The following is a 14,205-nucleotide window of genomic DNA, read 5'->3' on the forward strand; positions in this document are numbered from 1 at the left end:
AAGTGGTTGAGAGTCCGCCTGCCGATGCAGGGGATACGGGTTCGTGCCCCGGTCTGGGAGGATCCCATATGCCGCGGAGCGGCTGGGCCCGTGAGCCATGGCCGCTGGGCCTGCGCATCCGGAGCCTGTGCTCCGCAACGGGAGAGGCCACAACAGTGAGAGGCCCACATACCGCAAAAAGGAAAAAAAAAAAAAAATTTATCAGAATAATGGATATAAATCAAATAGAAAATGTAGTTATCTTTTTTTTTTTAATTAATTTGTTTATTTTTGGCTGCGTTGGGTCTTCGTCGCCACACACGGGCTTTCTCTAGCTGCGGCGAGCAGGGGCTACTCTTCATTGCAGTGCACGGGCTTCTCACTGCAGTGGCTTCTCTTGTTGCAGAGCACAGCTCTAGGCACGTGGGCTCTAGAGAGCGGTCTCAGTAGTTGTGGCGCACAGGCTTAGTTGCTCCGCGGCATGTGGGATCTTCCCAGACCAGGGCTCGAACCCATGTCCCCTGCATTGGCAGGCGGATTCTTAACCACTGTACCACCAGGGAAGCCCAGAAAATGTAGTCATCTTATACCAGCCTATAAACTCTTTTTCTTCTGTTAAGAGTGTGCATTTATAATTTTATTTTATCTCTTAAATTGCAAATTCTAATGATCAGGTAATTTGCAACAATAAAACTCTAACACTTGGCCTTATGTTTTCAGAGGTGATCAGGGGCCTTCAGATCGTCCCCTGAGTCTTGCTGTTCATTGTGTCAAACACGATGCCTTCATCTTTGCTCTATGTCAAGATCATAAACTACGAATGTGGTCTTATAAGGTAAATGCTACATTTATAGTTACTGCAAGTTAAAATAGGATTGCAAATTGTAAGGGAATTGAAATAAATCTCGCTTCTCATAATATGATCAGATCTCTTAGTTTGGAAATTATGGGGCATTTCCAGGTTCAGACAGTTTCATTTAGCTTTATTTTTCATACATTTCTCCCCTAACTTTTTGTATTTTTATTTTGAAAACTATGAGTCCTACAGAAACATTGAAGTGGTACAGAGTATACTCTTCACTTTGGAACAAATGTATTTTTATTTTTGTTTTTATTTTTTTTTTATTTTTTTTTTTTTGCGGTACACGGGCCTCTCACTGTTGTGGCCTCTCCCGTCGCGGAGCACAGGTTCCGGACACGCAGGCTCAGCGGCCATGGCTCACGGGCCCAGCTGCTCCGCGGCATGTGGGATCTTCCCAGACCAGGGCACAAACCCGTGTCCCCTGCATCGGCAGGAGGACTTTCAACCACTGCGCCACCAGGGAAGCCCAACAAATGTATTTTTAAAATGCAAGTTGGTAAAATAGTTTTCAACATTCGCAAACAAAACAGCTGATGATTTTATCTATCAGACTAAAGAGATATTTTCATCTCAGCCCTTTAAAAAAAACCCTTAGGGCCCTTCAGATAAATTAGATACAGTGCTAGATATAATGAATGTGCATTCTTTAAAAAGGGAAGGACTTTGTTTTTCTATCCTGAATATTCTTTAATACTACTTACTAAATGTTTTCTTGGGCAGGACCAAATGTGCCTGATGGTAGTTGACATGCTAGAGTATGTCCCTGTGAATAAAGATCTTCGGCTCACTGCTGGGACTGGACACAAATTACGATTTGCCTATTCCCTTACCCTTGGACTCTACCTAGGGATATACATGCATGCACCAAAGCGAGGACAGGTATGAAATGAATAAGACACGTATCAAGTTATTCTGTGTATGCTGATATGGGGAAGTAGCTATAGAGTCATTGAGTCTATTTAAGCTCTTCACACCAACCTAGATGTATCTTGCGTTGTTTCCGCGGAGATGGTAGGTTTTGTGCTAATATGTGAATTAAAAGATCTTGAAGGAAAAGTCAGGATGAAAGGGAGTAGAGAGTTTAAAGGGATATGGAAGGAAAAGTTAACCAAAACTAAGCAAGAAAGAGCCAATTTGAAAGTCTGTGTGAAAAAATGGAGTTGTGAAAGGGATGTAGGTGTTATTAAGAGGTACAAGGGAAGTTAATTTTTAGAAATAATTTTGCTCATCATCTAAACACTAGCTGTTGTATGTCAGTGAGGTATTTACGATACAATACAAAGGTATAATATAAACAGCCACAGGAATTCCCTGGCATTCCAGTGGTTAGGCCTCTGAGTGTCCAATGCCAGGGGCCTGGGTTCAAGGGGGAGCTAAGATCCCGCAAGCTGCATGGCCAAATAAATAAATAAACAGCCGCTTGTTGGGTATTGTGTGTTTGGCGTGTTGCCAGGCCCTTTACGTACATTAATAGCAAACGCTTGGACTGTGCTTATTACTCACACACTACACATATCATCCATTTAATCCTAATAACATTCCAGTGAGGTAGGCTTTGTCCTCCTCACCCTGCCGGAGCCCTGATTCCCCATGCTGGGTGCTGCTCTGCTTGGTGCCCTCCTCGCTCCTGTTGGGCTCTGATATCCCACTCCAGGTTGCCCTTCCACATGGATGCCCTCCTCACCCTACTTGGGCCCTGACACTCTGTACTAGTCCACCCCCCCCATGCAGTGGACACCCTTCTCACCTACTTGGGCTCTAGTCCCCAGTGCAGGCTGCCACTCTCTGTAGACACTCCTCAGCCTGCCCCAGACCTTCCATATATGTGGACGCCCTCTCACCCTGCTTATGCGCCTCACCCTAAGCCAGGCTACTCCCAAATATGAAGACTCTTCTACATTCTTGGGTTCTTGATTCATTCTGCTATCCCCTCCTTGGGCTCATAATTTGTTAGAATGGCCCACATAACTCAGGGAAACACTCACTTACATTTACTAGTTTGTTGGGTGATAAATGATGAAGAGGTATGTAGGGCAAGGTCCAGAAGGGTCTCATGGTGTTGAGGTGCACCACCCTCCCAACACATGGATGTGTTCACCAACCTGGAAGCTCTCCAAATCCCATACCTTAAGAATTTTTAAGGAGGCTTCATCACATAGGCATGATGGGTTACTAATTCAATTTCTAGCCTTTCTTCACTTTCCAGAGGATGGGAGTTAGGGCTGAAAGTTTCAAGCTTTTAATTAGACTTGGTCTTTCTGGTGACTAGCCCCATCCTGAAGCTATCCAGGAGTCACCTCATTAGAACAAAAAGTGTTCCCATAAGCCAGGATATTCAAAGGAATTTAGGAGCTCTGTGTCGGGAACCAGGGTCAAAGATCAAATATTAGAACAAAAGATGCTCCTAGCACCTCTATCACTCAGGAGACTGCAGGAGTTTTAGGAGCTCAGTGTCAGGAGCCAGAACCAGAGACCAATATATATATTTATTATTATTTCACCGATTCTGATAGAGGCTTGTTAACTCTGTAGATCATATTGGAAAGAATTGCCATCTTGGCAATATTAAGGCTTTTGGTTCATGAACATGGGATGCTTTTCCATTTATTTAGATCGTATTTAACTTTTTTAGCAATGTTTTATAATTTTCATAGTGTAAGTTTTGCAGGGTTTCTTTAATCAGTTTATTTGTGTATATTTTATTCCTTTTGATACTATTGTAAATGAAATTATCTTCTTAATTTCATTTCAGATTGCTCATTGCAGGTTTATAGAAATACAATTCATTTTTTTATATCAAACTTGTATCCTGTAACCCTACTGAACTCTTATTAGTTTTAATAGTGTTATAGTGGAATTCTTGGGACTTTCTATTTACAGGACAATATCATCTGCAAATAAGATAGTTTTACTGCTTCCTTTCTGATCTGGGTGCCTTTTTTTTTTCCCCCCTTAAATTGCCTTGGATAGATCCTCCAGTACAATGTTGAATAGAAGTGATAAGAGTTGTCTTATTCCTGATTTAAGAGAGGAAGTTTTTAGTCTTTCACCATTGAGTGTGATGTTATCTGAATTTCTCATAATGCCCTTTATCGTGTTGAGGAAGTTACTTTTTATTCCTAGCTTGTTGAGTGTGTAATTAATGAAAGGGTATTCAGTTTGGTACCACTGCCTTGATTCACATTGACACCAGTAATTTTACCTACCATTGCTTTTGCATTATCAGTGCAAATATTAACACAGTGAAAAGGGCAAATGATGTAGTATTATGAAAAGTGTTTTGACCTCACTAATCCCCGGAAACAGTCTTAGGGACCTCTAGGAATCTATGGACCATATTTTGAGAACCACTGCTCTAAACATTAGACTGAGATTGAATATGCTATTCTAGGAGTGGTATCAAACTGAGCTGAGCTATTACCTCCTTTGGTTTGAGCATTATGGTTCTATTAATGAAGCCTAAAATCAGATACACTTTTAGCAGCCATGTAACACTGTTGTGCCTATTCAGAGTATAATGAAGTTGAGGTCTTTTTTTTTTCCTTCTTTTTTTGAACAAAAACTGCTCTTCAGCATGTTTTTTTCTCCCTAGTCTGCACATTTGAAGGTTTTATTTTTAATCTCTGTAATATTTTACACCCATCCCAATTTTTTAAAAAATAAATAAATTTATTTATTTATTTATTTTTGGCTGTGTTCAGTCTTCGTTGCTGTGCGCAGGCTTTCTCTAGTTGTGGTGAGCGGGGCTACTCTTCGTTGTGGTACGTGGGCTTCTCATTGTGGTGACTTCTCTTGTTGTGGAGCACGGGCTCTAGGTTCGCGGGCTTCAGTAGTTGTGGCTTGCGGGCTCTAGAGCGCAGGCTCAGTAGCTGTGGTGCACGGGCTTAGTTGCTCCATGGTATGTGAGATCTTCCAGGACCAGGGCTTGAACCCATGTCCCTTGCATCAGCAGGCGGATTCTTAACCACTGTGCCACCAGGCAAGCCCTACACCCATTCCTGTTAATTTCATTTGTTTCTTCTTGGTTTTCTTTTCATTCCTTGGGTTCTAATTATGTTAATAAGTGCATTAATTTAATCATTTCCAGCATCATGTCCTCAGTGTTATAAATATGCCGTCTGTATTTCCATCTAGGACACTAATAAAAATCTCAAACAGAAGTCCTGTAGACCTATGGTGTGGTCTGTGAAATGGTCCTGGGCCACAAATTATTTGTTACTGGATTGCAGTAAGATAGATAAATATAGAAAGTGAGAGAATGCATTAGAAGCTTTTATAGTGACATTGCCACAGACATTCAAGGTTTCTGTATTTCATAAAAGTATCAGTCTGGAACAGATTAGAAATTAAAGAAAAAAAAACACTGTTCCTTTCCACAGATAGTTTGAGAAGCACTGCACTAGACCAGCATTTTTCCAACTTTTTGGCTGGAATCTACAATATTTTGCATTGCTACATACTTTATACCTATGTGGTGATGGGCATATAACAGAAAATAGTTTTCATGAAACATGTTTACCTTTACCATGAGTGATGAACTGATAAACTCTGATACTTTGTTTCTTTTTCTTTTTTCTTTAATTTTTTTTAATGCTGGTTGAGACCTCCTAAATTTGATTCATGTCCCACTAATGGGTTGAGATATGCAGCTTGTAAATACAGCTCTAGGCTAGAATGAATATGAGCATTACATATATTTCTCATATTTCATACATTCCTATTTTTCTCTCAAAAAGACTCTCACTGTATATTTTTCTTTTAGTACTTCCTTGTGAACAGTTGCTTGTGTTATAAGGATAGAATCTTCATCACTCTTATCAGTTTATAATACACATTCTTTATCAAAAAATTATTTAAAATATTGTCCATTAAATATTATTTTTGAGTTGACATTTTTTTGTTTTGGCAACAGAGTTAAATACTAAACATGAATTATTTTATAGGGTTTTATTTTTAGTGAAGATTGACTAGAGTTGATTTGTATTGTGTGTATGTTTTAAATTATTTTTGGTACTTTGGTAAAAATATAAACTTAAAAATAGGTTTCTCACCATAGTGAGATACCACCTCATACCCAAAAGGATAGCTACTATGGGGGGAAAAAACAGAAATACCAAGTGTTGGAGAGGATGTGGAGACATTGGAACCCTTGTGCATTACTGGTGGGAATATAAAATGCTGCAGCCACTATGGGAAACAACATGGCAGTTCCCAAAAAAATTAGGCATAGAATTTCCATAGGGTCGAGCAATTCCACTTCTGGGTATATACCCAAAAGAATTAAAGTAGGGTATTTAAGAGATATTTGTACGCCCATGTTCATAGCAACAATATTCCCAATAGCCAAAAAAGTGGAAGCAACCTAAGTCTTCATTGATGAAAGAATGGATAAATAAGATGTGGTATATACATAAAATGGAATATTATTCAACTTTAAAAAGGAAGGAAATTCTGGGACTTCCCTGGTGGTCCAGTGGTTAAGACACTGCACTTCCAATGCAGGAGGCGCAGGTTCAATCCCTGGTCGGGGAACTAAGATCCTACATCCCACATGCCATGCGGCCGAAAAAAGAAAGGAAGGAAGGAAATTCTGACACGTGCTGCAACATGGATGAGCCTTGAGGATGTTATGCTAAGTAAAAATACAGTCCCCAAAAAGACAAATACTGTTAAGTTTCCATTATGTAGCAGTCAAGGTCATAGTAGAATGCTGGTTGCCAGGGGCTGTGGGGAGGGGGAATGGGGAGTTATTTAATGAGTACAGGGTGTCTGTTCTGAAAAAATGAAAAAAAGTTTTGGAGTTCAGTTGCACAACAATGTGAATATACTTAATACTAATCTGTACACTTAAAAATAGTTAAGATGGTAAATTCTACATGTATTTTACCATACTTTTTTTTAAAAATGAGCTTCTGAATGCTAGTAAGTCTTGCATAGAAAAATAGCATGTTGGTTATTTCAAGTACTGAATCATCAACTTGTGTTTTAACAGTTCTGCATTTTCCAGTTGGTGAGCGCTGAGAATAACCGCTATAGCCTAGATCACATGTCCTCACTATTCACTTCTCAGGTAGGTTGAGTCATCCTTTGCATATCATAGAAGTACAGGAAAGAAACATTGGCTAACTTAACTATGTTGTAATGGGATTGAAATCTTAAAATGGAATATTTAATGAAACTTCATGCAAAAAAATTTCATTTGGATTTTACCAAGTTCACATGGTACTGTCTTTTGTTTTCATGCTTTTACCTCTCCTACTAATACAAGTTTAAGTCACCATAACTTAGTACCTTTTCTTTCTTGTTTTAACAAGAGTTTTTGTTTATTTGTTTCCCCCCTACATTTCCTTCTAGGAGACACTGATTGACTTTGCCTTAACCTCTACGGATATCTGGGCCTTGTGGCATGATGCTGAGAACCAAACAGTTGTGAAATATATCAACTTTGAACAGTACGGGTCCCTCGCCTCTGTCATCCTACCTTACCCCAAGCAAATTCATACTTAGAAAAGAAGGGAGAGCTTTTTATGTAGACCAAAGTCAAATGTTTGCATTTAAAGGACTCAGACCCGGGTTTGCCTATTTTCTGACATACTTTCTTTTTCATTTTTTGTTATTTCTTACCTTATGATTTTAGGACAAAATAAGGATTCTTAGAGTTGGAATGAGGTGAAGAAAATACCATCTTTTGGGGGAGAGATAGCATATAACCAGAATACTTTTTCTTTTTTTTTTTTTAAACAAGCTGTGGCTGGTTTTATTAAAGAAAAGTTGTGCATGATTTACTTTTCACCAGTCTGTTCTGGCATGCTTCTGATGATATCAGAATCAGCTGGATCAGTGATAGCCAGTGTGCATACTCTGTAGTATTTTCCACACGCTGTGCCCAGTTCAGTATTATTGCCCCTGTAGTGATGGATACATGGCATAATACTCTATTTCAGATTTCCCCGAGGCTGGGCAGTTGTTGGCAGGGATGCCCAGTTTCACTTTGCCTCGTCTGATCATTTTCTAAGTCTTCTTGTACCCGAGCACATACTTTCCACTTTTCATAACAACTTGGAGCCTAGAGTTGGTCGACTCCAGTGACTTTTTTGTCTTCCTTGCGGGCACCATCTTCCTGCCTGAGGTGCAGGACACCCCCAACCGAGAGCAGCTGCCAAGATGCCCAGGGAGCGAGAAAGGCCCCAAATGCTTCTAATCTGTGCATTTTCTTTGTTTCTGTGCAAAGTCTATTTCTTATACCCACAACTTCCAAAAGGCACTGCAGCCCCTTTGGGATCTCAGTTTCCTCATGAGATGAGAAGTAGATTGGACAAATACAGTGCCTCTTGAACTTTTTTTTAAAGCAGGAATCCCTTTTTTTTTTCAAAAGATAATGAACTCCAGGGCTTCCCTGGTGGTGCAGTGGTTGAGAGTCTGCCTGCCGATGCAGGGGACACGGGCTCGTGCCCAGGTCCGGGAAGATCCCACATGCCATGGAGCGGCTGGGCCCGTGAGCCATGGCCACTGAGCCTGCACGTCTGGAGCCTGTGCTCCACAACGGGAGAGGCCACAACAGTGAGAGGCCCTCATACTGCAAAAAAAAAAAAAAAAAAAAAAAGATAATGAACTCCAATATATAACAAAACCAGTATTTTATGAATATAAAATTATAACACAATTAACATGATAACTCTAATATTAGATATATTTGGAATATCTGATATTTTTAATGTACATAATATTCATTTTAACATTTTTAATAGTTACAAAATACATTTAAAAACAAATTTTGAATCAAACACTTGTGTAGTCCCTGAAACACCTGTGGAGGATTCCCTGGAACATAGTTTGACGGCCCTGGAACTGCAGTTGACCCTCAAACAACATGGATTTGAACTGGGTAGGTGGGGGGGTCTGCTTATTACACGGATTGTTTTCAGTAGTAAATACTGCAGTACTGTTTGATCTGCAGTTGCTTGAATAAGTTATACATGGATTTTTGACTGCACAGAGGGTCGACACCTGTAACCCCCCCATGTCGTTCAAGAGTCAGCTGTAAACTAATTGAGCTCAAGCAGGTCTCTCATGACCCTATATTCTAGAATAGAATTCTAGGAGTGGTTGCCCCCAGATTGACCCTGAACCACACCTCAGAAGATAGAGAGTACTCCTTATAGATGGCATTCAAGCAAAGAATCTGCGGTCAGGTGAGAGTTTGAATCCTGGTTGTACAACTTACTAGCTTTGAGATACCCTAAACCTCACTTTTGACATCTTAAAAATGAGGGTAGTGTATCCTTCAAAGAGTTATCGTAAGTTATACATGAATAGTATCTAGAATTGCACCTAGTATAATGTGCAGCATATGGTAAATGCAGAATGAAAGTTAGCTATTATTTGTAGATTTGTGTTTAGGGTTTTAATTTCAGGAAGCTGCCTATTAGAACAAGTAAGAGGACTTCTATAGTCCAGACTCTGCTATGAATATGTTTCTTTTTTTTTTTTTTTTTTTTTTTTTTTTTGCGGTACGCGGGCCTCTCACCGCTGTGGCCTCTCCCGCTGTGGAGCACAGGCTCCGGACGCGCAGGCTCATCGGCCATGGCTCACGGGCCCAGCCGCTCCGCGGCATGTGGAATCCTCCCAGACCGGGGCACGAACCCGTGTCCCCTGCATCGGCAGGCGGACTCTCAACCACTGAGCCGCCAGGGAAGCCCTGAATATGTTTCTTTTTTTGGAAACTTTTAATAGAATTGATCAAGCAGTAGTAGCAGAGGTTCAGTGATGGGACCCTCCCTGCCCAAATACTGCTAACAACATAAGCTTCATTTTTATTCATCATCTTTATGTAGACTGATGGACTTTTTCTCTCTGTAGTAATGTTGCAGGTCAGTGGAATCCAGTTTTTATGCAGCCTCTGCCAGAGGAAGAAATCATTATCAGAGATGATCAAGACCCCAGAGTAAGCAATGCTAAAATCTTATGTAAGGAGATGATTTACCCTGATCGTTAGTTTGAGAAGAACCAGTTGTATTAGCAGAACTCTTTCAGCTGCAGATGAAAGAAATCTACCTCAAACTGACTTAAGCTGAATGTATTGGCTTGTGCTGCTGGGAAGTTCAGAGTTACCTGGTTTCAGCCATGGCTGAAACAATGCCTTCAGGGCTTGATCTCTCCTTTGTCTCAATTCTGCTTTCCTCCTTGTTGGGTTTATTGTCCGGCAGGCTTTCTGAGCCAAGCTTGCCTTCTGTGAACTTAGCAACCCCAGGGGAAAGACCACTTCTGTTCCAGGCCCTGGAGTTGACACTGGCCTGGCTTAAGTCATGTGCTAATTCCTGGCATAGTCACTCTGATCAGAAGGAATAGAATATTCTGGCTTGGCATGAGAAACATGTCCGGCATGGGCCTTGCTATTGTGGAGGGTGAAGTCAGTTGGGTATGGGTACGGGAGGAATGGTTCTTCAGAGAAAGGTAAGGGATTTGTTGGTAAAAGAAGGGGAAATGGATTCTAGGCAGGCACAGACAGTAGGTGTCCACTATACTAACCATGTGAATATATGCATAAAAACTAGACACAAGAGGTATAAGCTATGACGAACATAACTTTAAAAGGTAATGCAATATCAAAACAGGTCAATTTCCCTGTTTTTCAAGGACATCCTCAAGATAAATGGAAGAAAAACTTTCAGTTGATGCATTAGTATTAAAATGAGATAAAGGTCATGGGCTCTGGGTCTGAAACAATGACTCTTTGTAGGATTGGAAAACCCATTTTGAATATCTGAAATTGAATATTGCAAAAATTTTAATCCCAAGAGTTTATTGGCACTTAACTTTTGTCTAAAAGCCAAAATCACATGATAATTATTAAAATTCTTGTTTTTCTCCATTTTGGTCATTTTATAAATATCTCCTAGAACCTCAGTAGAAGGAAGGAAACGTGAATGAAGGTCAGCCAGGTTTGCTGCTTATTGCCAAATTTGGTTTATAAAATTTGGTCAAAATGAGACCATAGGCAGCATAAGACTTTCCATTTTGTTCTCTCTACTTCATTTCGCCACCTGTGAGAGCTTACTGCAGGTTTTTTTGTTTGTTTTTTACATATAATACCTATTATTATCAATTCCTTTTCTTTTATATGTAAACCATAAAATGAGTTCTTTTGTGGATGGTGTAGAAACCACCTTAGTTTAATTATTCTCTTACCAGTGTTTGTCACTAATAAACTAGATACAACTCTTGCATTTAAGATTGGTATTTGACAAGCTGTGTTTTCCAGTGGAACCCACTGAAGTGCACCATGAGGAACACAGCATTCTCAGTGTAGTACATCTAGTTGACTCAAAGACACTGCAGGCTTCACAGTGTGAAAACAGATGACTGCTCTGCCACTTGTTACTGCTCAATTGCTGAAGGGCACAATTTCCACATTCATGTAATAGGAATGCAGCCTTTGGTTTTAATGTGTTGAATTGTTCGTTCAGATTTTTCCAAATTTTATCTTTTTTAGAATGATACTAATTCTTGTTTCAATGTTCTAACAGGAGATGTATTTGCAGAGTCTTTTTACACCAGGGCGATTCATTAATGCAGCTTTATGTAAAGCTTTACAGGTCAGTGAGAAAATACTTAGTGTTCATTTAAGACTCTCTTATTTTATTACTAATATTATATAATTAATGATTACTATTAACTTTTGTTGTTTTGCATATACTAATACCAAACATAGTTTTGCAACTGTATATACATGTGTTTATAAATGCTATTGTAATTTTTTAAAATGTTCTTTCCATAAAAATAGCAAGAGTCCAGGCGGGGAAATAGGATTAAGGGCACTTTCCCAATGACTACTGAAGCATGCCAGTAGTAAAAAGAGAAACTTGTACCTACACTATTGTAAAAAGATATACCATACTACACTGCATATAATCTCTATACTTGAAAGAAGTTTTCTTGGGTAGGTTTGATGGTATTGTTTTTACCCTTTTGTTAGTATAGTGAAGGTCTGACTTGGTTCAGGTTCAAGAAAATAATCTAAGCTTCAAAGTTACATGGTTTAAGAGATGCTTAACCTTTTCCAAAATAATTCTTTACTTTAAAGTCACTTAGGCTTTCTTAAATTGCTACTTAGCTTCATGAATTTAAAATAGAATAATCACTTATAGAATTGAAAAGTTCCTTAGAATCTCCTGATCTGACCTCCACACAAAGCAGAAATACCTTCTGAGGCTTCTCTGACAGACAGCTATTCAGCTTCTAGTTGTGTCTGCCTCCAGTGACAAGTCTCTCACCAGCTCTTTTGTGACTTACTGTTCAAAACTGTGCCACTTAAAAGTTCAACCCTGGGAATTCCCTGGCAGTCCTGTGGTTAGGACTTGGCACTTTCACTGCCCAGACCCAAGTTCAATCCCTGGTCAGGGAACTAAGATCCCACAAGCCGTGCGGTACGGCCAAAAAAAAAAAAAAAGTTCATCCCAGTATTGGATCAAATTTAACCCCCCATCATTTAGGTGGCATCTTTCTTTGGGAACTTCATAGAACATGTCTCTTCTATAAAGCAACCCTTCAAATATTTTAAGAATCCTTCCATGTTATCTTTCTGCAGGGTAAAAATATACCCAGTTCCTTAACTTTCTCTCAGGTGATATGGTTTCCAGATCCTTGACTTTTCTTCTAGGTACATTCTTAAATATCTGGCTATTCTATGTTTTCTGTTTTCTCTCTAATAAAACTCCAGGATGACATGGTCACTTTCTTCTAAGGTATTATTTCTTTCATCTCATCAGCCCTTCTTATTAACAGTAATCACGTGTATGATTTCTCATGGTATCTCATGCACACGGAGATATTGAATAATCAGTAAGGCATTCACAAGCTTTGCCTTAGGAGAATTATTCCCATTAGAGTGACCTACCCCACCACTACTCTAACTCACCTTTGTGCCAGTCAGGATGTATATGTTGGGCATCATCTTATATCTTCCTCCAGATAAGCAATAGCCATTATGTTTCCTTTTGCTTTTTGTAATGATCCAGATGTACCCAATTATAATTCTTACAGATTCATGAGCTTCTATAGTTTATTCTGGACTATAGAAACTATTTCAAAGTTGCTATGATTTCACAATTAGAAGTTATCTGCATACGACTTCCCTGGTGGTGCAGTGGGTAAGAATCCGCCTGCCAATGCAGGGGACACGGGTTCAAGCCCTGGTCCGGGAAGATCCCACATGCTGCGGAGCAGCTAAGCCCGTGCACCACAACTACTGAGCCTGCACTCTAGAGCCCACAAGCCACACTACTGAAGCCCATGTGCCTAGAGCCCGTGCTCCACAACAGGAGAAGCTACCACAGTGAGAAGCCCGAGCACCCCAAAAAAGAGTAGCCCCACTCACCACAACCAGAGAAAGCCCACGGGCAACAACAAGGACCCAACGCAGCCAATCAATCAATCAATCAGTCAATTTATAAAAAGAAATTATTTGCGCAATGTTAAGAGTAAATGTGTGTTTCAGGCATGTCCAGTCTCTATTGTATAGTATATTACCTCAGTATCTTCTGACCTGGAGTATTTTTCATTCAGTTTTTAGTATTATGTGATACTCTAAAGTGTCTCTTTGTGTCTGTTTTATTTTTAGATTTTCTGTCGAGGAACTGACAGGAATTTAGATCTCTCCTGGAATGAACTAAAGAAAGAAGTTACTTTAGCTGTTGAAAGTGAGGTGAGCTTTGGGTAAAGAAAGAATGATAATTTCTTTCATCTCCCTATGGAGTAGATTGGTACTGAGAAATTGTTCAAATTGTTCATTGGACCTTGTTAGTAAGAAATATAAATGTCTAAACCTTTTAATTAGTCTATGGCATGTAATGCATAAGGGATATTCATTTGCCTATAGCTTAGTAAAATGATATTAAACAATTATGTTTTGGGGGGAGAAAGATCCCAAATGGTATCAAGAGGGTTTTTTTTGTTGTTGCCAGCTCCAAGGAAGTGTAACAGAGTATGAATTTTCCCAGGAAGAGTTCCGAAATTTACAACAGGAATTTTGGTGCAAGTTCTATGCCTGTTGTCTTCAGTATCAAGAAGGCCTTTCTCATCCTCTTGCCCTACATTTGAATCCACACACAAACATGGTGTGCCTGCTGAAAAAAGTAAGAGAGCAGAAACATAACAGAAGAACTCCTTTAGACTGTTCAGTGGGTCTTTCAGAATGTAGTGTCTATTGTATATTGTAGTTCGCTTTTAGGATTTTGGTGGGTTTTTTGTTGGGTGGGGGTCCTAAAATTATAGTTCATTTTTGTTTAAATATTCTTCTGCATTATTTATACTTTTTTGCATCTTGTTTTGTATTGAAGTGATTTCTAATTTGAAAGTTACAAGAG

The 14,205-nt window shown here is 39.5% G+C and overlaps 1 protein-coding gene and 1 pseudogene across 2 annotated transcripts in view; one reads left to right on the forward strand and one right to left on the reverse strand.

The window, feature by feature from the left end:
- Positions 1–14,205, forward strand: part of NUP160 (nucleoporin 160) — a 52,971-nt gene that overhangs the window by 6,735 nt on the left and 32,031 nt on the right. The window contains exons 6-13 of one of the 2 annotated variants that reach the window (XM_060104157.1): positions 700–814; positions 1,562–1,720; positions 6,834–6,911; positions 7,196–7,293; positions 9,701–9,785; positions 11,368–11,436; positions 13,461–13,544; positions 13,804–13,974. In XM_060104157.1, coding sequence (XP_059960140.1) covers positions 700–814; positions 1,562–1,720; positions 6,834–6,911; positions 7,196–7,293; positions 9,701–9,785; positions 11,368–11,436; positions 13,461–13,544; positions 13,804–13,974 — 859 coding nt within the window. The remainder of the gene's footprint in view (positions 1–699; positions 815–1,561; positions 1,721–6,833; positions 6,912–7,195; positions 7,294–9,700; positions 9,786–11,367; positions 11,437–13,460; positions 13,545–13,803; positions 13,975–14,205) is intronic. The other variant, XM_060104158.1, reaches the window with a different exon arrangement.
- LOC132494038 (large ribosomal subunit protein eL30-like) lies at positions 7,624–7,957 on the reverse strand (annotated as a pseudogene).

The sequence above is a fragment of the Mesoplodon densirostris genome, chromosome 7 (assembly GCF_025265405.1).
Source record: "Mesoplodon densirostris isolate mMesDen1 chromosome 7, mMesDen1 primary haplotype, whole genome shotgun sequence".
NCBI classification, from domain to species: Eukaryota; Metazoa; Chordata; class Mammalia; order Artiodactyla; family Ziphiidae; genus Mesoplodon; species Mesoplodon densirostris.